Source organism: Rhipicephalus microplus, chromosome 9, assembly GCF_043290135.1.
Source record: "Rhipicephalus microplus isolate Deutch F79 chromosome 9, USDA_Rmic, whole genome shotgun sequence".
Taxonomy (NCBI): domain Eukaryota; kingdom Metazoa; phylum Arthropoda; class Arachnida; order Ixodida; family Ixodidae; genus Rhipicephalus; species Rhipicephalus microplus.
Window position 1 is genome coordinate 75,039,590 of NC_134708.1, and position 22,031 is coordinate 75,061,620.

The 22,031-nt window shown below is 49.4% G+C and overlaps 1 protein-coding gene across 1 annotated transcript; it reads left to right on the forward strand.

Annotated features, from left to right (window-relative positions):
• The first annotated feature begins 2,214 nt into the window (after positions 1-2,214).
• On the forward strand, positions 2,215-20,337 carry LOC119164750 (glycine receptor subunit alpha-2). Its single transcript, XM_075874499.1, has 4 exons — positions 2,215-2,456; positions 3,959-4,418; positions 7,265-7,540; positions 19,646-20,337. The coding sequence occupies exons 1-4, from the start codon at positions 2,215-2,217 to the stop codon at positions 20,168-20,170; spliced, it is 1,503 nt and encodes a 500-aa protein (XP_075730614.1). The 3' UTR covers positions 20,171-20,337.
• The last annotated feature ends 1,694 nt before the right edge of the window (positions 20,338-22,031 follow it).

The following is a 22,031-nucleotide window of genomic DNA, read 5'->3' on the forward strand; positions in this document are numbered from 1 at the left end:
GCAGCCGTTGTAGTAGCGTGTAACAAGTATAACATTTTGACCTCCAAGGTGCTGCAAGTGAGAGATTTCTTCAGTGCGTTGTTGAACAATAAAAGATAGTGCTCAATGTACATGCCAATGGCTGCTAAGGGGGAATGAGAGAGGGGAGAATTGGGCTTTTAGTTAACGCGCACGCTGCGAATTTTTTTATTGCTCAACAACGCACAGAGGACAAGAAAAGGTTGCTACGTTATACTCGCTGGGCGTAACCTCCTAGGTTTTAGAAAGGTTTAGCGAGCGTTGGGTCGCAGTGCCATGAATACAGGGATCTAGTATATACCATGAACTCTAGGTGATTAAAGGTTGGATAAAGACAAGAAGCACAAGCCGTAAGAAAGTGTGTGTGCGTCCTCTCGTTCAGTCCTTGGAATGTCCGCTGCATGGTGGTGCTTCTATATGAGGAATATATGATTAAAAGATGCGAGATGGTGGTACTTGGAGTGTTGAATAGGTGGACGAATGGACACACAGACATATGCATGGACGGACGCACGGATGGCTGCACGGATGAATGGACGAAAGCAGGGACGGACGCACAGATGAATGTGCGGATGCACGAACAGACGCACGCGCGGACGGGCGGATGGACGCATGGGCGGCCACACAGACGCACGCATGGATGGATGGAAGCAAGAACGAATGGACGGACGGATGCTTCGCCCCACTATTCATCATTCACTCCGTGGATATGCTGCCATTTTTTTCAATCATTAGTCACTATTTGCGTTTTTAAACGATGTTGGTTGTTTTAACGTGATCTACCTTGGTAATCTTTAGCACGACCTCTGAAGAGAGGCCGCCGCCGCTGATGTCCGTAACCACTAGCACGAAATAAGTGAAAAACAGTAATCAAAACACTAAGGACACAGCGGGACTCGAACCCACGTCTCCTGCATGACAGCCCTTTATTTTGCAGCAGAACCATGCCGGTGCTTGAAACTCGGTTGCCAACATGCCTGATGTCGGAAAAGTGATCTGGTTATCATGAGTAATGAAGCGTTTTATTACAGCAAAGGAACAACCAGGCGTCACACAATGTGAATTGCGTAACGAGTGGGTCGTCCAATGTTCTGATGATGATGATGATCTTTGTTACTCTGGCGCACACCCACAAAGGGGGATCAGCCAAGAACCGGGTGGCAGGATCTTTAAGTAAAAGGCTTATGGTTGTACAGACACAAAGTAATCTTGGACTGAAAAAAAAATTATATAGAAAGAAAAGCCAAAAATCGAAAAAGGATGTTCTAACCGATAACAAAAACTTGTCTTGATCACCTATTAACTGGGGCGCATACCTGCTTCAGGCATAAAAACTTCAACGTCGTCAGCCACTGCATAAAAAAATGGCCACAAAATTACTTGCAAGAGTGCAGTGTATACCTTAGTTCTCTGAATCATGACGGATGATAGCATAGTGAATTTCGGCCTGCTAGATGGCGAAACTAAACGGCACCGCCGCACCACGGCCTCCTCCTCGGTGGCGCGGCCGCGATGTGGCGTGTGGCGGACGTTGCCTTGCAGCCTACGGCGAAAAACGGGTGGCGCGGACTAAGCGCTCCGCCCACTTTGCTGGCCTTCAACCCGGGAGCAGCGGCGGTCAATCGGCCGGCCGTCGGTGACGGTGAAGTGGGAAAGAGAAGGCCATTAGATTACGTGTTTTCAAACGTGGCAGCATCCGTTCGCCGCTGTTTGGTGAAGCGCGCGCCTCCCTCTCGACTGGTCGCTGGCTGATGAATGTGTAAACTCGTCTCGTCATTAATTTGCGCCAGTAAAATTACTATGCCGCATACTCTCGGCGCAAAAAATGCATTTGCATTTTCTTGCGATTTCCTTCGGAGAGGTGGGGGCAATTTTTTTCCTATTTAGTTCATGACCTTTCTGTCTACCTTTCATTTTTTTTCTGGGATTTCTCATTCTATTTGTATTACGTTTTACTCTTTCCCATAGATCGGCAGAGTGTTGAGCCTACTCAGACTCATTCGTCTCTCCCAGTCACCCAGGGTGGGTACGAGCCATGTAAGAAGGAACATCATAATCATCATCACCTACAAATCACCCTCACAGAAGGGTTCTATTATCCTCGGCGGCCGCTGCCCGATTAGCTAGCACTCGCTGTGGGTAGCTCACCTTCGCATTCGTGCTTCCGAGATGGGTACGGGTTTCGATAGAGTCGATATGTTAGTGATGACACCTCCAGAGCGGAAGACTCTGCGGGCCGCACCGATGCGAGACCGACTCCATGTAGGGTTAGACGGTTGGTCAGAGCGGTGCGCTAGCCGTGCCGACCCGAGAGCCGAGTGCTTTGGGCGTGCGTCTTCGGCCAGCCGGCTGCTGCTCCTGCTGCTAACTCTCCTCAGGGACTGCGCCGCATTTTCCGCAGAGGAAGCAGCTCTTTACACCCAAGTCGTGGGCTCCAGGTGATCATTTGTTGTTTTTAGTGCGCAAGTGACTAGCCATTATATTTTTATCACTGACATTAGGTTGGCCAATTCACATCGAAGTCACATCTACTTGCCATGCGGTGCGCGTCTGCGTGAAGCATAAAAAAAAGAAAAAACGCACTTAGCGTCCACAAGCCAACCAACTTCGAAAGGCGTTATACCTTCCCGTGTTCTTGGGAGGATTCTCATCAGGCTTCAGCTTCTTTTTACTGCGATAGAAATTATATGGATACTCTCGGCTGAATTTTGACATCGGCGTCGCCGTCACTGGCTGTATAAGTATACGTATTTATATACATGAAATTTAAGAAAAATAATCCAGAAAAAAATTGGCCCCGCATCTGCATGCTAATCGGCAAATGTCGTCGAAAGACGATAGTCTTGTGTCTGAAAAGAGTGAACGAAACGTTTATTCAATGTTCTGCGCAAGAAAATCGGCTATTGGTTTTCTTGCCTCCGCTGCCTCGAGAGCGCAGCGGAGGCGAACGAGCGCATCAAGTCGCGTCACACGTGATACATGAGCGCTATCTGGCAGTTATCTTTAAAAGCGAAGCGCCCGGCTCATGGATGGGCGCGCGCGCCCGTCTCAGAGCCACGAGTTGTGGCGATGCTTGCACCGTTAAAACATTGCGCGGCTTCGTCATCGTAACAGTTTACGTCTCGCCAGGAACTTCGCGGACTGACGTCATGGACTCCTTGCTGCACAACTTCGGTGCGGTGACGTGCCTACAAGATATAGCGGTGATAAGTCACCGAAGACTGCAACGTTAATGTACTTTGACGTAAAAATCAGTGGCTCGTCACGTTTCTCGATGCCGAACTTGGACTTTGCCTCCCTGACGGACATCGCGCAGTCAACTATTCATAACACTTGTTTAGATACTGTGGTTACTGTATTACTGGCCATTCAAGTACAATCGACCATGGTCGCTACGTTTCATGTGATTTCTAAATATCGTAGCGTTACTTCATTTAACAGCCCAATGTGTTCCTATTGCATTTATTGCTTCAGCCTTATGCTGGAACTGTGACTTTTTGTGCACGTTTTACCGCCGCCACATAAATACGGCAGTGAAATATTGGTGTACCCTGGCAAAGAACACTTCCGTGTTAAAAAGGAACAACTGATCGTAGCGCGCGCCTAGCATAATGGAGATAAGTGCAAAGTTTACCCGTGTGAGCGTGACCGGGAAAGGACGCGACGTTCTGCACCGCCGCTTCGCGCATTGACGCTGCAGCAGGGTTTGTCGACTCCTGACACGGCACTGAAAAGTCACTCGAGGCATGTCGTCAACAAACGGGTGTAATAATTCAAGGTGCAGTCCAGTGCAACCATCGCAGGATTGCGGGTTGTACATGGTAATTCTGCTAGACCGATCAAGTTAGCGCTTGGTGGGGACCACAAAACGCACCAACGAGAAGTCGCCTGCCAAGGCAGTCCGTGACTCTTTCTCAGAGCTGGCGTGTGGTGTGAGCAGCTCCCCAGGCGAGCAAGCGCCAGACAGGAGCAAGTTAGCGGGGCAGGGGTTGCGACTGGAAGCCAATAAGGACAGGAGCACCAGAGCTGCCGATCTCGCAACCTTGCCACCTTACCGTGCTCCCCGCAGGTACACCAAATCTTCGCCACCGCAGACGGCTGACAACAAGACCGAGGTCTTCATCCAACTCGAAGTGACGTTCGTGAGCGACATCCGGGTTGGGGAGTTGGGGGGCTTCCAGCTGCACGCCTGGGTGTCGCTGCTGTGGCGCGACTCGCGCGTCAACGTCGAGCTCCTGCGACAGCTGGGCTATCGCATTATGCCCGAGTTCCTGGCGCGCAGCGTATGGCGTCCTGGCGTCGTCTTCGAGGGCGTCGGCGAGGTGGCCCGCTTGGACGAGCCGGACGTCTTCGTCAGAGACGACGACTTCTTGCTTTCTCGCCAGAGAGCCGTATTCCAGGTGAGCAGCAGACTCTCAAACACCACTGTAGGCCACTTCGAAGGCACGATCTGCACAGTTATCACGTCACTTCCGTCACCTACACTTCGACTGTGTCTATCGTAAAGCGGCGTTTTTTCACTGGTGTATTTTGAAATGACCGTCTTATTTTGAAATGTGATGTATTTCGGTGCATTAAAAGATTGTTGATGACACTCGTGAATTCGAAAAATCGGGTAATGCGGTTGTCCCTGCCAGCATATACATTGTTTGTTCGCCACAAACTCTCGCTAATTCAGAGATCTTTGGCCGCAATCCAATTATTTCGGGCGATCGTCGGAGCATGCCAAGCACTCACGAAGCGCCGCAAATATGCGACGTAATGGAGCAAAAACGGTCGAGGCTTTGCGAATAATCGAAAGTGCTTTCATTGATTGAAATTTGAGGTTTAACGTCCCAAAACCACCATATGATTATGAGAGACGCCATAGTGGAGGGCTCCGGAAATTTCGACCACCTGTGGTTCTTTGACGTGCACCCAAATCTGAGCACACGGGCCTATAACATTCCCGCCTACATCGAAATGCAGCCGCCGCAGCCGCGATTCGAGCCCGCGACTTGTGGGTCAGCAGCCGAGTACCTTAGCCACTAGACCACCACGGCGGGGCATAATCGAAAATGCTGAGGGCTTTCAGAAAGCCGTGATCACCACCCACAATCGCGTTGTTTGTAGGTAATGAAGTATGGGTATAGAGTGCATTTGAGTTTCAGACACAAAGCCTTGAGCCACGTTCACATAATGAACGAACTTGCATATCCGGCTTTCGTGCTACTTTTAAAGCCCAATGATGAACCAGGTATTTGTGATTTGTTTTCTTCATGCTTTTGATTATACAATTAATCCGGACAGTTTTGCCAGACCCGTGAAATACGAATTAACAGCCTTTTAACTAGGGCAGTTTTGTGCTACATGTCGGCAAACGTTGCCATTTTACAGGCCCTTCTCGTTTATCACACGTGGGTCATTTCTATAAAAAAATGGCGCCAAGATTCCGACAACCCTAGCGATGCAGATCTCGAGCTACAAAATGTCTAAAATCTGGACTACGACTCTCAGTTTTCCGTCACGATTTTGTGTCAACGGACGGTGCCAGCGCATGGGGTAGCTCACGAAAAAAAATGCTTAAAGTGAGTTATTCATTTGTAGCTCTTCAACATATTCGTCTAGAGAAATAGGAAGAAAAAAAGTCAAAATAGGAGTCTGGTTTTCGAACCTCTAGCGAGAGGTCGGGCCGTAGCTTATGTCTCTTGACAGTATAGTATGAGACTTCGAGTGTTTCAATCCTCAACTATACATTCGTATTCTATGTATCATCTGAAAAACCGAAACCGATCGTGGAAGTGTTGTACGTCATAGATAAAGCTGTTCTCGTTTATAAAAAAAAACACTTGTTTTAGGTTACTCTCACTGACAATAGCAATCTCGGTACTGACTATGAAGACATTTGTTCCCAACTCACTTCTGGGTAAATAATTGTATCGGGCCAGTTGGTATGAATCCATCTTGGTAGGAAGCGCAGCCGCTATTACACAGAACACACAACACAAGCGCTTAACTTCAACTAAACGTTTATCGTAAAACGCCAGAGTTTTTAAAGGGGGTGAAAGAGAAATAATAATAATAAAAGGCAGACAACAAAAAGCACACGTGCCAGTCCCGTACATTACTTATCCGTTATTATCTATCACCGCATCCAAAAAACAAAGTTCTTTCCGCGTGAGCGAGATATAGGGTGCACTAACACACTCAAAATCATCACGTGTCATTTCCCCAGCTTCTGCTATCAAACGGGTTAATAAATCTCTGTACGTGTTATCGAAATACGGCACACACTCCTTACAGTGGATTGCCAAGTGACCATCGGTACCCTTTTTCACTTTATTGTAGTGCTCTTTTAACCTTTCATTTATGCGTTTTCAGTTGTTCCCACATAAACAAGACCACATGACAAGGGCACTCTGTAAACAGCCGACAGTGCACTCAACATATTTATTGCAATGCTTAATTTGGCATCCTTTCTTTTCTTTCGAAACAGGACAAGTTTTGTGACATATTCTTGACAGTATCTCTGGAGCAGACATGACCACTCGGACGCCCACCTTATATACAATCTTTTTAAGATTGTGTGCCACACCATGGCTATAGGGGACAACAGTCGTTTTACGCTACTGCAGGGAAGTGTTAATACGCTGCCTATTTTGTTTCTTTAGGTGCCTATGTAGCGATTCAGCGACGCCTATAACCATTCGTTGCAGGTAACCTGCTACCTGCAGTCGCAAAACCTGTTGCTCAAAGCTCTTCAGCATGAGGTGAAAACAAGACTTCTTCAAGGAATTAAAAAGGCACATTCGTGCGACAGACCTCTTCACTACTTTGGTATGGGCAGAAGAGAAAGGCAACAATGGCTTTTTGCTCCTGGGCTCATAAAGCCAACAAACGTGGTCATCCTGAAATTGCAACGAAAGATCTAGGAACATGAGCGTGTTACCATATGGCATTTCATGTGTTAGTTTCAGAGGCTGACAAACTGTCTCAAATACTCCAAGTGTCAAAACAGCAACACTTTGAAACTCTTCGACATCACACTTAAAAACACAAATAATCGTCCACAAACCTGAAGATCTTTAAAACCTTAGTTCCCGACAACCTCTCATCAATTATTCTATCTAAGTGGGCCATAAAAATATCACTAAGGACGGGTGCGATAGCCGAACCAATACAAATACCCTGTTTTTGGATATAGGTGTTCCTATTACAATTAACGAATGTGGACGTTAATTTCTGGAAGTGATATGCAAACTCCCAGGTTCTATGCTTGGGCCAGCGGGACAACTTCATCCTTGGCGTGACCGTGTGCAGCCTAGTGGTCAAGCTGCTTCACGATGCTGACGGCGCACCGAACCTCGTCTGGATCGGCAACGACACGGTGAGCCCATTGCACGGACAGTATGACAGTGTCACCGTGCACGGGGATGTGCGTCCGCTCGTCTACACGCTCGTCAAGGTCGAGCCTGTCCAACGCGACGACACGTCCACCGTCGGCAGCACCCCCACCGTTGCGGCCGACTTCCACTTCTCAAAGGTAAAGTGCGTTTTGGCAAGTCCGTCTTATCGCGTCTACATTGCGAAATACGTTAATGGTCAACGCCTTCTTTCTTTTCCTCTATCACGATAGCAGCTATACGGCCACGCTCAGCGAGGTTTGGCCGTCGGCGTTGGCGCATCCGTAATGTTAACTTAAACATCACCTTGCGCGTAGCATGATCTATGCGCAAGCAAAAGTGTGCGAGGGCTGCCTTCGATCGGTGCGCGACTGAATAACACTGCTGTTCTTATATATGAGATAATTTTGTTCTACCTGTCACGTAGTTTATTTATGTACATACCTACTGGAAGGCCTAGGAACGCCAGAAGAACGAGGAACGTCAACAGGCCGAAAATACAAAACAAGTGCAAGCTCGGGTCGCGCGTGTGCACCAACCCTGTGGCTTGCCGTTTCATGCTGCTTCGTCATCGTTCGCATAGTTCTCTACAATGGCCCCCGGTGAATAGCGTAGCCAACCTAACGACTTAATGCGTAGTAACTATAGCAGGGTCGTAATACGGCTTCAGGCGACTCTCATGCACAATTTCTCGGCCATGACGGCGTAAGTCATCAGACTGTGTCAAAGGCTCAATCTCATAATTGACCGGTGACGTACGGGTGAGAATGCGGTATGGCCCGGGGTATCGTGCCAGTTATTTCGACGAAAGGCCAGGAGTACTCGGTGGAATCCAGAGCCAAACGACAGCACCAGTCGTGAAAGTAGAGGGATGTCGGTCGGTGTCATGCCGTCGCTTCTGGTGGCCTTGGTCCTCGGTTGTCAGTGAACGGGCCAATCGTCTGCAATCTTCTGCGTACCTGGCAATATCAGAAGTTGCAGTGTACTCCGAAGAGTCGGGCGTGTATGGGAGGATAGTGTCCAGCGTACACGATGGTTCGCGTCCGTACAACAGAAAGAAAGAGGAAAACCCTGTTGTCGCGTGCGTAGCGGTGTTATACGCATACGTGACGAATGGAAGGACAGTGTCCCAATTGGTCTGGTCTGAAGCTTTGTACATCGTCAACATATCACGGAGAGTGCGATTAAATTGTTCTGTGAGGCCATTCGTCTGCGGGTGATATGCTGTCGTCATGCACTGAGCGAGCAAGGCTTGAATGGCGTCCGACAAGAAAACACGCCCCCGGTCGCTCAAAAGTTCGCGGGGAGCACCATGGCGAAGAACGAAGTTGCGCAAGATGAAAAACGCAACTTCCCTCGTGGTTGCGGCGGGTAGTGCTGCCGTCTCCGCGTAACGCGTGAGGTGGTCCACGCCGACAATTATCCACTTATTTCCTGAAGACGACGTGGGAAGTGGTCCGTATAAGTCGATACCGACGCGGTCAAATGGACGCGCTGGACAAGGCAGAGGCTGAAGTGTACCGGCAGGGCGTTGAGGTGGGGCTTTACGTCGCTGGCATGCAGTACAAGCACGTACGTATTTATGAACAAATGTGTACATGCCGCGCCAGTAGTACCGCTGACGTAGACGGTTGTACGTTTTGAGAGGGCCGGCGTGAGCGCTTTGCGGGTCGTTGTGGAAAGCAGTACAGATTTCTGAGCAATGTGGTTGGGTATCACTAACAGCCACCTCCGACCTTCAGACGTGTAATTACGCCGATAGTGGAGGTCGGCTCGAATAACGAAATGTATTGCATGACGGCGGATAGTTCTTGAGACCGAATTAGCTAACGGATCAGTCAGAAAGGCGAGGAGTTGGGAAATCCACACATCTTTGCGTTGTCCCGATGCCATGTCTGTGAAGTCGATTGGTGTTATGACAGCCGAAAAGGTGACAAGGAGGTTGGGTCAGCCGGTAGCGTCGAGCGGGATAGGGCATAAGCGTTGGAGTGCTTGCGGCCGGATCGGTATACAACATGAATGTCGTATTCCTGTAGGCGAAGCGCCTAACGACCAAGGCGCCCCGACGGGTCTTTGAGCGATGATAGCCAGCATAGAGCGTGGTGGTCCGTGACGACTTCGAAAGGGCGGTTATAAAGGTATGGGCGGAACTTCGTCAAAGCCCAGACAATTGCAAGGCACTCTTTCTCAGTGACGGAATAATTACACTCGGTTTTCTTGAGGGTTCGACTCGCGTAAGCGACCACGTATTCTTGGTATCCTGGTTTTCGTTGAGCCAATACAGCACCAAGACCGACACCACTGGCGTCGGTGTGGACCTCCGTAGGCGCATCGGGGTCAAAATGACGTAGTATTGGAGGTGATAATAACAACCGCCGAAGCGCGGTGAAGGATTTGTCGCACTCTTTTGACCAAGCAGAAATGCCTTTGGAATTTGTCAACAGGTTGGTAAGAGGCGCGATGATGGAAGAGAAGTTGCGCACAAATCGACGAAAGTATGAGCAGAGGCCGATAAAACGTCGAAGCGTCTTGATGAATTGGGCTTCGGATAGTTGGCCATGGCGCGGAGTTTCGCCGGATCCGGGAGAACACCCTCTCTGCAGACGACGTGACCCAGTATAGTGAGCTGACGTGCGGCAAAATGGCACTTCTTGATGTTAAGTTGAAGGCCAGCAGAGGTGAGACACGTGAGAATAGCACGAATACGAACAAGGTGAGTTGAAAACTGGCGCGAGAAACAACTACGATGTCGCCTAGGTAACAGAGGCACGTGTTCCACTTGTAGCCGCGAAGGATGGTGTCCATCATCCCTTCGAAGGTAGCTGGGGCGTTGCAGAGCCCAAACGGCATGACGTTAAACTCATACAGCCCATCAGGTGTTACAAATGCAGTCTTTGATCGTTCAGGATCAGCCATTGGAACTTGCCAATATACTGAACGTAAATCTAAAGAGGAGAAATATTCTGCTCCTTGCAAGCAATCGAGAGCATCGTCAATGTGCGGCAACGGGTACACATCCTTCCGAGTTATCTTATTGAGCCGGCGGTAGTCGACAAAGAATCGGATAGACCCATTCTTTTTGTGCACAAGTACAACAGGGGACGATCAAGGGCTCTGCGATGGCTGGATGACACCACGCTTGAGCATATCGTTGACTTGTTCGTTGATGATACGGCGCTCTTCCGCTGAAACTCGATATGGTCGTTGGCGTAAGGGAGCATGAGTACCGGTGTCAATGTGGTGCGTGATGTTCGCTGTGCGACCCAAAGATGGTTGAGCGCAATCGAAGGCAGAACGGAACTCTCGAAGAAGGGGCAAGAGTTCGCGTCTTTGTGTCGGCGATAGCTCAGCGGCAACAGAGGGCTGGAATGAGTCTGGCGTGGACAGTGTGGCCCCAGGTGGCGTCATAGCATTGAGCTGGAGGTGGGGTGGGTGTTCGGCAAACTGCAGAGGGCGCAAGAGGTCAACGACTTGTATGTTACCCAAACATTTTCCGCGAAGTAAGGTAACTGGCGACAATAGCGAGTTCGCAACGAGCATGGCGGTAGCACCGGATTCCACGGTGAATATGGCAAAGGGCAGGTGTAGGCTACGGCGGCGGGTAAATACGTCAGATGTAGTGAACAAAACAGTTCCGGCAAAGGCGGCCATACAAGTCAGGGTTACAAGGGTGAATGTTCTCGGTGCTATTTTTGTGTCTGCAACAACGACAAGTTTGTAAGCTGCAGAAAGAGTATCTACCAAACAAGAGGTTGGCAGCGGTGTTAGGGAAACTTCTGCACGTGAGCAATTTATGATGGCCCGATGACGCGAGAGAAAGTCCCATCCAAGAACGACTTTGTGGGAGCATGATGCCAGCACAAAAAATTCAATGGCATAAAGTTCACCTTGGATAATGAAACGTGCTGTGCACACAGCTGTAGGTTCTATGCACTGCGAGTTGGCCGTGCGGAGCATCAGGCCCGAGAGAGGCGTCGTCACTTTTTTCAACTTGCAGCATAAGGTCTCACAGATTATGGAAACGGCGGCCCCTGTGTCGATAAGCGCTTGTGCGGTGGTCTCCTCAACATTGACGTCGATAACGTTTTGCGGTGAGAAAGATGGAAGCCTTAAGCAGTTCGAATTGTATGCCGCTGTTGCCTCCGGAGCTGCAGCGATCAGTTTCCCTCTTGCGTAGCAGGTCGGCGACGCATAGGTGACAGGGAGCGTCGTCGGGGCGATGGTGACCGATGGTTTGCGTAGGGTCGATGACCGTCAGTGGTGTACCTTGATGGCGTCCTAGACGATGACGCAATCGGCCTGCTCACGGTGTCAACTGGAGGGGGATCTCGGCGACAGTGGCGGGCGACGTGTCCAGTGATACCACAGGCGAAACAGATAAGCCTATTATCCGGCGTCTTCCAAGCGTCTGAGTGACGGTAAAATGGAGCTGAAGATCTCGCGTAGAGATACGGCGCAGCAATTGGGGTTGTAGGAACGACATAGGGCGGCGTGGCAGGTTGAGCATACGGCATACGCTGTTGCGTAGGCCGAGCAGCGACCGCGGCGTACGTGAGAGGCGTAATGACAGGTGGTTGCTGATGCATCGGTGGAAGGGCCTCAGCGACTTGAGTCCGAATGTCGTGTCGGAGGTCTGGTGCCAAAGCTTGCGCGGGCTCATGTGTAAGTGGCAGCAGTGACAGCTGGCGCGCTACCTCTTTGCGGACGAAGTCCTTGATTGTCGAAAGCGGCGGCTGCTGATCGCTGGGATGGGCAGCTAGGTACAAGCTTGCGAGCGTGTCTGGCGCCGTGAGGGCTTGACGAGCAATTGCGCGCTGCCTACGCAACTCATCGAAGCTCTGATAGAGGGAAACGAGCACAGCAATTGTGGGGGGATTTCTGAAACATCTGAAAGGCGCCGTCGTCAATGCCTTTCAAATGTGCCTGATTTTTCCTTCCTCAGGCATGGTAGAGTTGACGCGGTTGCATAGATGCAACACATCTTCAATGTAGCCCGTGTAGGTCTCGCCTGGTTGCTGCGCACGGTGACGTAAACGGTGCTCGGCTTGAAGCTTGCGTGCCGCAGGTCGTCCAAAGACGTCCGTAATAGCAGTCTTGAACGCAGACCACGTAGGAATGTCAGCTGCGTGGTTATTAAACCACAGTTGCGCGGTGTCCGCAAGGTAGAACGTGACGTAGCCCAGCTTGTTTGGGTCGTCCCATTTGTTACTTGCGCCGACTTGGTCGTACCGCGCCAACCAATCTTCGACGTCCGACTCAGTGGAGCCCGTGAAGATAGGAGGATCTTGTTGAGGATACACGGCGCCGCAAGTGACATGAACGGTCAAAGGTCCCACCTGGAAAGGCGTCTCGGTGGCCATGTTCGTGTCACGTAGAGCGGGAAGCTTATGGGAGCGAAGTTCCAGGTTTGTACGGGAGTCCACACACCTCCACCAGATGCCCCGCAGGGGCGCCTGCGCGAGTAGGCGTTTGGTGTGTAGCGACACCACGGACCCGAGCTAACGGGGGAGTTTCTACTCCCTCCCACGCCTAGCCGTGCGTGGCTTTGCCGTGTCCGGGGAAAAGGGGATCCTGGGGGTTAAGCCGACGCTGGGTGATTGGACCTTTAAGGCCCCCCGGCAGAGGTAACACACCCCTTTGGCCCCGGCTTCACGTAGACGGCACCCCTGGGCTGACCCACCCAGGGGAAATCGGCAGTCGCCTTTTCCTATCTCTCTCTCCCCCACATCTTCGTCTTTTCTCCTCTTTAAATTGATCCTGTCCTCTAATTTCTTCTGTTACTTCCCCATTTCCATGGGCGGCTTGGGTTAACCTTGTGCAACCAGCCAACCTTGGCCTACGCGCATTAGGTTATCGTAGCGGTGTACGGCTGGCGTCTGCATGTTTCTCGTTTCATGAACCTTGTAGCGTCCCCTCGTTGGGCTCCGTGGTGGGTGGCCGCCATCGTTACTGAATTACATTCCTCTATCATGCAGAGAAGTTTTCCACTCCTCAATGACCGTGCCGCTTCAAAGCGCGCACGCACCGAAGAATTTTCCTTTTTCAGCCGACCCAAAGAAGTATTCCCTCGTTATCATGTTGTACACAGTGAGAAGCCCAACAAAACAGCCAGAACAGTGTCCCCGTTTATAGTATCGTGGTCCCTGACAGCCACATTAGGTGATGGCTACAAAGTTACAAAAATGGCTAGTGGTTACCTTTTTTAGAACTCCGTGACAAAGCACAATTTGACAAACTAAATAACCTTGCAACATTCGGCGACATCCCCATCAGCGTAACACCTCATCGATCCATGAACTCTGCACGTGGAGTTGTTTCTGACACAGACCTCCTTGACCTGACGGAGGCGGAACTCCTCGAGGGCTGGAAAGAACAGAATGTGACCAACGTGAAGCGAATCACTATCCGAAGGAACAATCAGGAAACCCCCACGAAACACTTGGTACTGACCTTTGCCACCAGTGAACTACCACAAACAATAGATACTGGCTATACAAAGACACCGATCAGACCCTACATACCAAACCCCCGCCGATGTTACCAGTGTCAAAGGTTCGGCCATGGCTCTCAGAGCTGTCGTGGTCGACCTGCTTGTGCCAAATGCGGTGCCCAAGGCCACATCTCTGACAATTGTAATGAAACCCTACATTGTGTAAACTGTGACGGAGACCACGCATCATATTCACGTTCTTGTCCTCAGTGGAAAAAAGAAAAAGACATTATTACACTGAAGATTCGCGAAAATATCTCCTTCAAGGAAGCACGCCGAAGGTGTTCGGCTTTTCACGGCACAACTTACGCTGATGCGGCGCGTCAGGGGGCAGCGTCGCATCACCCTCCGCCACTACCTAGGCCCACGCAGAGTGAGCCATCGGGTGTGGTGGCCGCCCCCATGGTGGAAACAGCCAAGCCTGCTCCACCTACCAAGCCAGAGACTCAGGCGACTCCAGGGTCGTCGGGTCGACCGACCACGTCTCACCAGGCGAGGTCGCAATTACGTAGCAGCAGCTCGCGTACGCGGGCGTCCAGTGCTTCACGTGAGGCAATGGACACAAACACGGTACCTCAGGTGCCGGAAACGCGGCGTGGCTCCAGAGAGCGCGCCAAAAGAACCAAGAAACCAATAACAGGGCCCGACAACGGCCCTGCTACTTAAGTTACAACTTCCCACTTGAACAGCCACTTCATTTTCGTACACACAGCACCACTTTCCATCAAATATGGAAACACAGACTCTACAATGGAATGTCAGAGGCCTTCTCACTAACCTCGACGATGTCCAAGAACTTCTACACATTCACTGACCAAAAGTGCTGTGTGTACAGCAAACACACTTAAAATCTAAACACACCAACTTTCTACGCGGTTACATTATTTTCCGAAAAGACCGTGATGATGCCGTGGCATCATCTGGAGGTGTAGCTGTTATAGTTAAGCAAGGTTTAGCATGTAAACACTTGAAACTCCAAACGTCTCTTGAGGCAGTGGCTGTTCGAGTGGTGCTTCTAGGCAGACTCGTCACCGTTTGCTCTATATACATACCTTCACGTATTCAACTACGTAAACATAAATTCCAGTCTTTGATGAATGAGCTTCCCGAACTCTATCTGGTTCTAGGGGACTTTAATGCACATAACTGGCTATGGGGCAGCTCTCGTTGTGACGCCCGAGGTCGACTGATTGAACAGTTTCTTCTCTCTTCAAGCGTGTGTCTCCTGAATCGGAAAGAACCAACCTATTATAACCTCGCTAACAATACCTATTCCTCAATAGACCTGAGCATAGTATCTCCATCGCTTGTGCCTCTACTTCACTGGAAAGTTATCACTAATCCCTACGGAAGTGACCATTTTCCCGTAGTTTTGAGCACACCTACATCAACTCAATGCCCGCCCCAGGTTCCAAAATAGCTATTAAGCAAAGCCAACTGGGAACAGTTTTATACCATCACACATATAAATTGGCGCGACATATGCACTTTAGACATTGAAGCGGCTGTCGACTACTTCACAGCATCTCTGATCGATGCAGCAACAAAAAGCATACCACAAACGAATGGACATCATCGAAAACAGCGTGTGCCATGGTGGAACTCAGAGTGCCAAAATGCACGCAGGCAGCAAAACAAAGCATGGAGGGTGCTTCGAAACTCACCAACAGCCGAAAATCTTGCCACTTTTAAGAAAATGAAGTCTCAGGCCAGGAGAACGCGTCGGCAGGCCGGAAGAGAAAGCTGGCAGAAGTTTTTATCGGGGATTAATTCTTATACCCAAGAGGCTAAAGTCTGGAACATGGTTGGTAGAGTAACAGGAAGACAAGTGCATTCACTCCCACTCGTAAACACACAGGGTGACAGCCTGGAAGATCAGGCGAACTTTCTCGGTGCACACTTCGAGCAGGTCTCTAGCTCGTCACACTATACTGAAGCTTTTCTAAGATATAAAGCAAAAATCGAAAAGCAGAAACTGGAATACAAGTGTACAAAATACGAGGCATACAACCAACCTTTCAACCTAGCTGAGCTACAAACATCACTTAATTCCTGCAGTAATTCTGCCCCAGGCCACGACCATGTCATGTATGAAATGTTGAAAAACCTGCCGCTTGAAACGCAAAAAACTTTACTCTCCCTATACAATGCTATCTGGCTTTCTGGCACCATACCTACTTCCTGGAAAGAAGCCATTGTTATCCCTATTTTGGAGCAGGGCAAGGACCCTTCCTCTGTTTCAAGTTATAGGCCAATTGCACTAACCAGCTGCCTTTGTAAACTCTTTGAAAAAATAATAAACCGCCGACTTTTATATTCCTTGAAACACACAATCTCCTTGACCAATACCAATGTGGGTTTCGAGAGGGTAGATCTACCACCGACCATCTGGTGCGTATCGAGGCACAGATCCGAGACGCTTTCGTCCACAAACAATTCTTTCTCTGTTTCTCGATATCGAAAAGGCTTACGACACAACGTGGCGTTTTGGCATATTAAGAGACTTGTCTCACCTGGGTGTCCGCGGTAGAATGCTTTCCATAGTTGAGAGTTACTTGTCCAATCGAACATTCGGTGTCCGTGTGGGCAGTGTTCTCTCACAAACATTTGTCCAAGAAACAGGCGTGCCACAAGGTGGTGTGCTTAGTTGCACACTTTTTATTATCAAAATGAATTCCTTGCACTTGTCCATCCCCCGCAATGTACATATGTCGACGACTTTCAGCTTGGCTTCAAGTCATGCATCTTGGCAATGTGTGAGCGGCAGGTTCAGCTGGGTTTAAACAAGGTCTCCAAAGGGGCAGATGAAAACGGATTTTGACTTAACCCACAAAAAAGCACGTGTGTCTTGTTCTCTCGAAAGAGAGGCATGCACTCGGAACCTGACATTCGACTGAACGGGCAACGTCTGTCCGTCAAAGCCGAGCATAAATTCTTAGGCTTAATCTTGGACAACAAGTTGACCTTCGTACCACACATAAAGTATTTAAAAACAAAATGTTTAAAAGCCATGAATGTTATAAAAGTGTTGTCACGTACTACTTGGGGTAGTGACAGGCAATGCCTCATGAATCTGTATCGAAGCCTCGTTCGCACCCGATTAGATTATGGGGCCGTTGTTTATCAGTCTGCAACTCTAAGTGCTTTGAAGATGCTGGACCCCGTGCACCATTTAGGCATCCGCCTTTCTACGGGCGCTTTTCGCACCAGCCCCATAGCAAGCCTTTATGTTGAGTCAAATGAGTGGTCGCTTCACCTGCAAAGAACTTACATGTCCTTTGTTTATTTCCTTAAGGTGAAAGCGGATAAGAAGCACCCCTCATACTCTACTCTTAATGATTTGTCGAGCTCAATTCTGTTTCAAAACAGGCCTTCGATGAGGCAGCCCTTCTCAGTTCGCCTGAAAAGTCTAGCTGAGGAAACTGTAGTCTCACTTGAACACAGTTTAATGGCTCCTGTAGCATATCCGCCACCGTGGCAATGGCAGACTATAGACTGCGATGTGTCCTTTCTAGAAGTTACAAAACATGCGCCTATTGCCCATATTTGAACACACTTCCTGGAACTTCAACACAAATACACACGTCCTGAGTTCTTTACAGATGCCTCCAAGTCTAACTCCTCTGTGTCCTACGCTGCTGTCGGCCCATCCTTTTCGGATGCTGGCCCTCTACATCCAGACACAAGTATCTTCACAGCGGAAGCTTATGCGATACTTGTGGCGGCCAAACACATCAAGCAATTACAAATACAAAAGCAGTAATTTATACGCACTCCCTAAGTGTGGTAACGGCTCTGCACAGTCTTAAAAAACAAAAAACCCGGTCCTTGTCTCACTTTACACCATTTTGTGCACACTCTACACACTCAAACAACATGTAGTGTGCTGGGTGCCAGGGCACCGTGAGATCGAAAGCAACGTGAGGGCGGATCAGCTCGCTGCATCCGTCCACAAAAGCACTGCCCCTACACCCACGTTAATCCCGGCGCTTGATCTTAAGCCTTCTCTCAAACGAAACCTTAGGGACTACTGGCAGAGCAAGTGGGATACACACACACAAAACAAACTACCCATTATTAAGCCACACCTTGGTCATTGGCTTCCAGTATCAAAATCGCGTCATACAGAGGTAATACTAACGAGACTCAGAATAGGGCACACATACACAACACACTCATATCTTTTGTCCGGGGGCGACCCACCATTGTGTGACAGATGTGGTGAAGCACTAACAGTTCTTCACATTTTAGTTCAGTGCGAACAATTGGACACTATAAGAAAACAACACTTTCCATTACCCTACCGACAACATATACTTTTACACCCTGCAATGTTCGTCGGTAGGGAACCGCTTTTTATATATAAATCATTGATAGCGTTTTTAAAAGAAATTCAGAGTTTTCATATCATATACCCGGGCATTCCGTAGCACGACCTCTCCTGAGAGGTTTTCGCTGCGGTGGCTACACAAGAAAGCACTTGCCTCACGGCCCTTGGACGCAAGGGTATGAACGAGTGAGGCACTTGTGCTAATGCCATACATATCCACCATCGTCTTTTATTATCACCAGCTTTGTTCACCTATTCGCACCACACACACCTTTCACGGCATGGTCATGATTTTATTACTTGTATGTTTTTACCCACCTTACCGCGAGGAATTTTATGGCCCTTATACAGCCGCTAATCACAATCATCGTCCACATTCCTTGCCCCATGAACTTGCGCTCTTTGGCCATCAAATGGCCTTTGCGCCAAAAAACGCCATATATCACCATCATCACCTCCACCAGATGTCACGTAGTTTATTTACGTACAGACCTACTGGAACGCCGAGGAACGCCAACAGGTCGAAAATACAAAACAAACGCAAGCTCGGGTCGCGCGTGCACCAACGCTGTGGCTTGCCGTTTCATGCTGCTTCGTCGTCGTTCGCATAGTTCCTTACATACCTGAGATTATTGAGTGTGCACAACCATCGACAATCCTCAAGAATTTTTCGAATGCATCTACCGAGACACCACTTAAAAGTGGCAGTGAGTATTCAACATAGTCGCTAATCACAAATAAAAAACATGTACGCGCCCGGACCAGCCAACCAAATTAAGCTGCTCAGTCGAAAAGCTTAGTAATAATAATATCTGTGGTTTAACGTGTCAAAACCACGATATGATTATTAGAGACGCCGTATTGGAGGTCTTCGGAAATTTCGATCACCTGGGGCTCTTTAGCGTGCACCTAATTCTAAGCACACGAGGCGCAAACATTTCTGCCTACATCAAAAATGCAGCCGCCGCAGCCGGGATTCGATCCCGCGACTTTCGGGTTAGCAGTCGAGCGCCACAACCACGCCCAATGCCTCCTAGAAAAACTATGCCTGGAACGTCGCTCTCTTTTCAATTGGGAGCCTCCTGCCAGCACGCTATCTCGGAGGCCATGCCTCCGGCTTTGTGCTGTGACCGGCCGTGTGAGATCGCTCGCCTACGTACCGCTCTGTCACGTGACATAACCGTGGCTCTGTCACGTAACATCACGGCTGCTCGAAAGCAACTGTGAGAGCATTATTGTGTTGGCAGAGGGCGGCCGTCAGAGACGCTCGCCTTCGTACCGAAGGAGGAGGGCGAAATCACAGGGTATGGCAGCGCGTTCGCGGCTTACGTTCCAGAGGCGTTTCAACGCCCTAACCAGTACACCACCGCGGCGGGGCCGGCCGGGAAGTTTCGTCATACATCACGGTGCTTCTTCTGCTTCCAGGTGACGTGGTCGTTCCTGCTATCCACCTACGTGCCGTCCACCATGGTGGTGATCGTCTCCTGGATCGCCTTCTGGGTGGACGCCGGCGCGGCCGCCTCCCGGGTCACTCTGGGCGTCGCCTGCCTGCTTATGCTGGTAGCTCAGGTCGGCCACAATCGCATCGCCAGCCCGCACGACACCCAGCTGCAGCCGGGCGACGTCTGGTTTTTCGTCAGTGCCGTCGCCGTCTTCTGCAGCCTCCTGGAGTTTGTCCTGGCCCACGGCGCCCACCGCGACCAGGCCAGGGCGCAGGGTGTGGGCGCCGTTGGAGCCGCGTCTGCCGTAGCCGAGCCCCGCTACCGCGTCTACCGCAGGCCGCCCACCATGAACACGCTGACGATTGTGTGCGACACTGCTAGCCAGACGGACCGTTCGTACCGTGCCTACCAGGCCAACGAGCTGGACGTACTCGCCAGGGTCATCTTCCCCATTGCGTTCATTCTCGTGGCGTCCCTATATTTTTTGTGGTACGCGGCGTCGTACTAGTAGACGAGGTGGACGAGGATTGTACTTTTTCCTCCGTATCTTGTGAACACAGTGCGTGACCAACGCATCCTTCAGCGACATCTTGACACGCGTGCTTAAACACTGCAATAATGTTGAATGTATTTAAATGTGTTCAACAATATATTTCATTGAAGGTTTCAACTTTATACTCTCTGTGGTCGCATTTCGATTGTGCCTGCGTCCAACAGTTGGGGAAGAGCTCAACGCACTTTGACAATCGCATGCATGTTTTCTTTTTGTCTGTTGTATTCTGGTGCTATTTATTTATTAACTTGTTCTAGAAAAAGATATATAGCGAACTTCAAGCTTATCCACAGGGTGAATCATTGGTAGACCGAAAGTGTTCTTTGGATGACCCTTTATGCACGTAAGGCTTTCGACGAATTGTCGCCGTAGTTTATTTCTCATCGTTGATACATTGTAGCTCCGAAACTTTGTAAATGGTACGTTGAAATTTATGAGTGAAAAAATGCAAATAAAAGGATTTACTATACCAAAATATACATGAAATATTATCAAGGACTTGTTTTTTTTTTGGACACTGCCAGGTGAAATCATAATACAGTCAGGCCTATGAAAACATAAAATAATTTAGTGCTAGTGTTCAACTGTATTGCAGTGCTTATGACAATCGCAAACGACTTAGTGGTCGAGAAATCGACATTTGCTGCAGGTGGAGACCGAACCTACAGCCTTCGTTGCGCGTCCAACGCATAAGGCGGTGGTCTAGTGGCTAAGGTACCCGGCTGCTGACCCGCAGGTCGCGGGATCAAATCCCGGCTGCATTTCCGATGGAGGCGGAAATGTTGTAGGCCCGTGTGCTCAGATTTGGGTGCACGTTAAAGAACTCCAGGTGGTCGAAATTTCCGGAGCCTTCCACTACAGCGTCTCTCATAATTATATGGTGGTTTTGGGACGTTAAACCCCACATATCAATCAATCAAATCAGCTTAAGGCGGTATTCGTTCCACATTATGGTATTTTTGTGCGTGGACGCGGTAGTGTTAGCCCTGAGTTGCTCGCAGTCGTAAAAAAGTTAATAGATGAGATAAATCAACAAGGTTATAACTGTAGCTCATCTTTTTGAACGACTGAAAAACAATTATTGCACTCTTTCCGTTCTACCTACGGTTTCTTTTTTTTTTGGGAGGGGGAGGGGTGGAGTTGGTAAAGATATTTAATACGGAAAAGGTCTCGCTATATTAGGTAATCGATTCTTGGCTGATCCCCATGAGTGGGTTTGATCCAAGTTGTGTATTCATCATCATCATCATCAGTGACACTTACATTTGCTAAAGTGGGCTAGAATAGGGTAGTGGGCTCACTCGCCAGCCGGCGCCATGCATTGCGGTGACGCCGCCAATGTCACACAAACGTGCTTCGGCGCGCCTCCTCAGTGTGGCGCCGCCGCCGCATTAAATGTCTTCGTAGCACTAATATTATGGTACGGCTTTTTCGGGGGCCAGTCGCCAGGTTTTTATTAGTTAGTGCGGGTGTGTGTGTTTGAAATTTTTTTGTTGTTTTTTTTGCCACCCCGTGGGGGAGGTGCGCGTACATTGAACATGCAAATTTTTGTAGAGAAGCTTAGACTTTTTTTTGTAGTGCACGGCTCGAGTTTAGTAATTATCCAGTATAGGGACAATTGGTGTCAGAAAGACATGGTTAAAAAGACTGTAAAGTGTTCAGAATGTGGAGTGGGTTTGAAAGTGGACTCAAGCGTAGAAGCGGATGGAGAAGAGGCTGACGCAAAGTGTAGGCAGTGTGAGGTCGAGGAAAAAATGGGGAAAATGATGGTTGCCCAAAGTGAACTGCTGGTGAGAATCGATGAGCTCGAGACTGC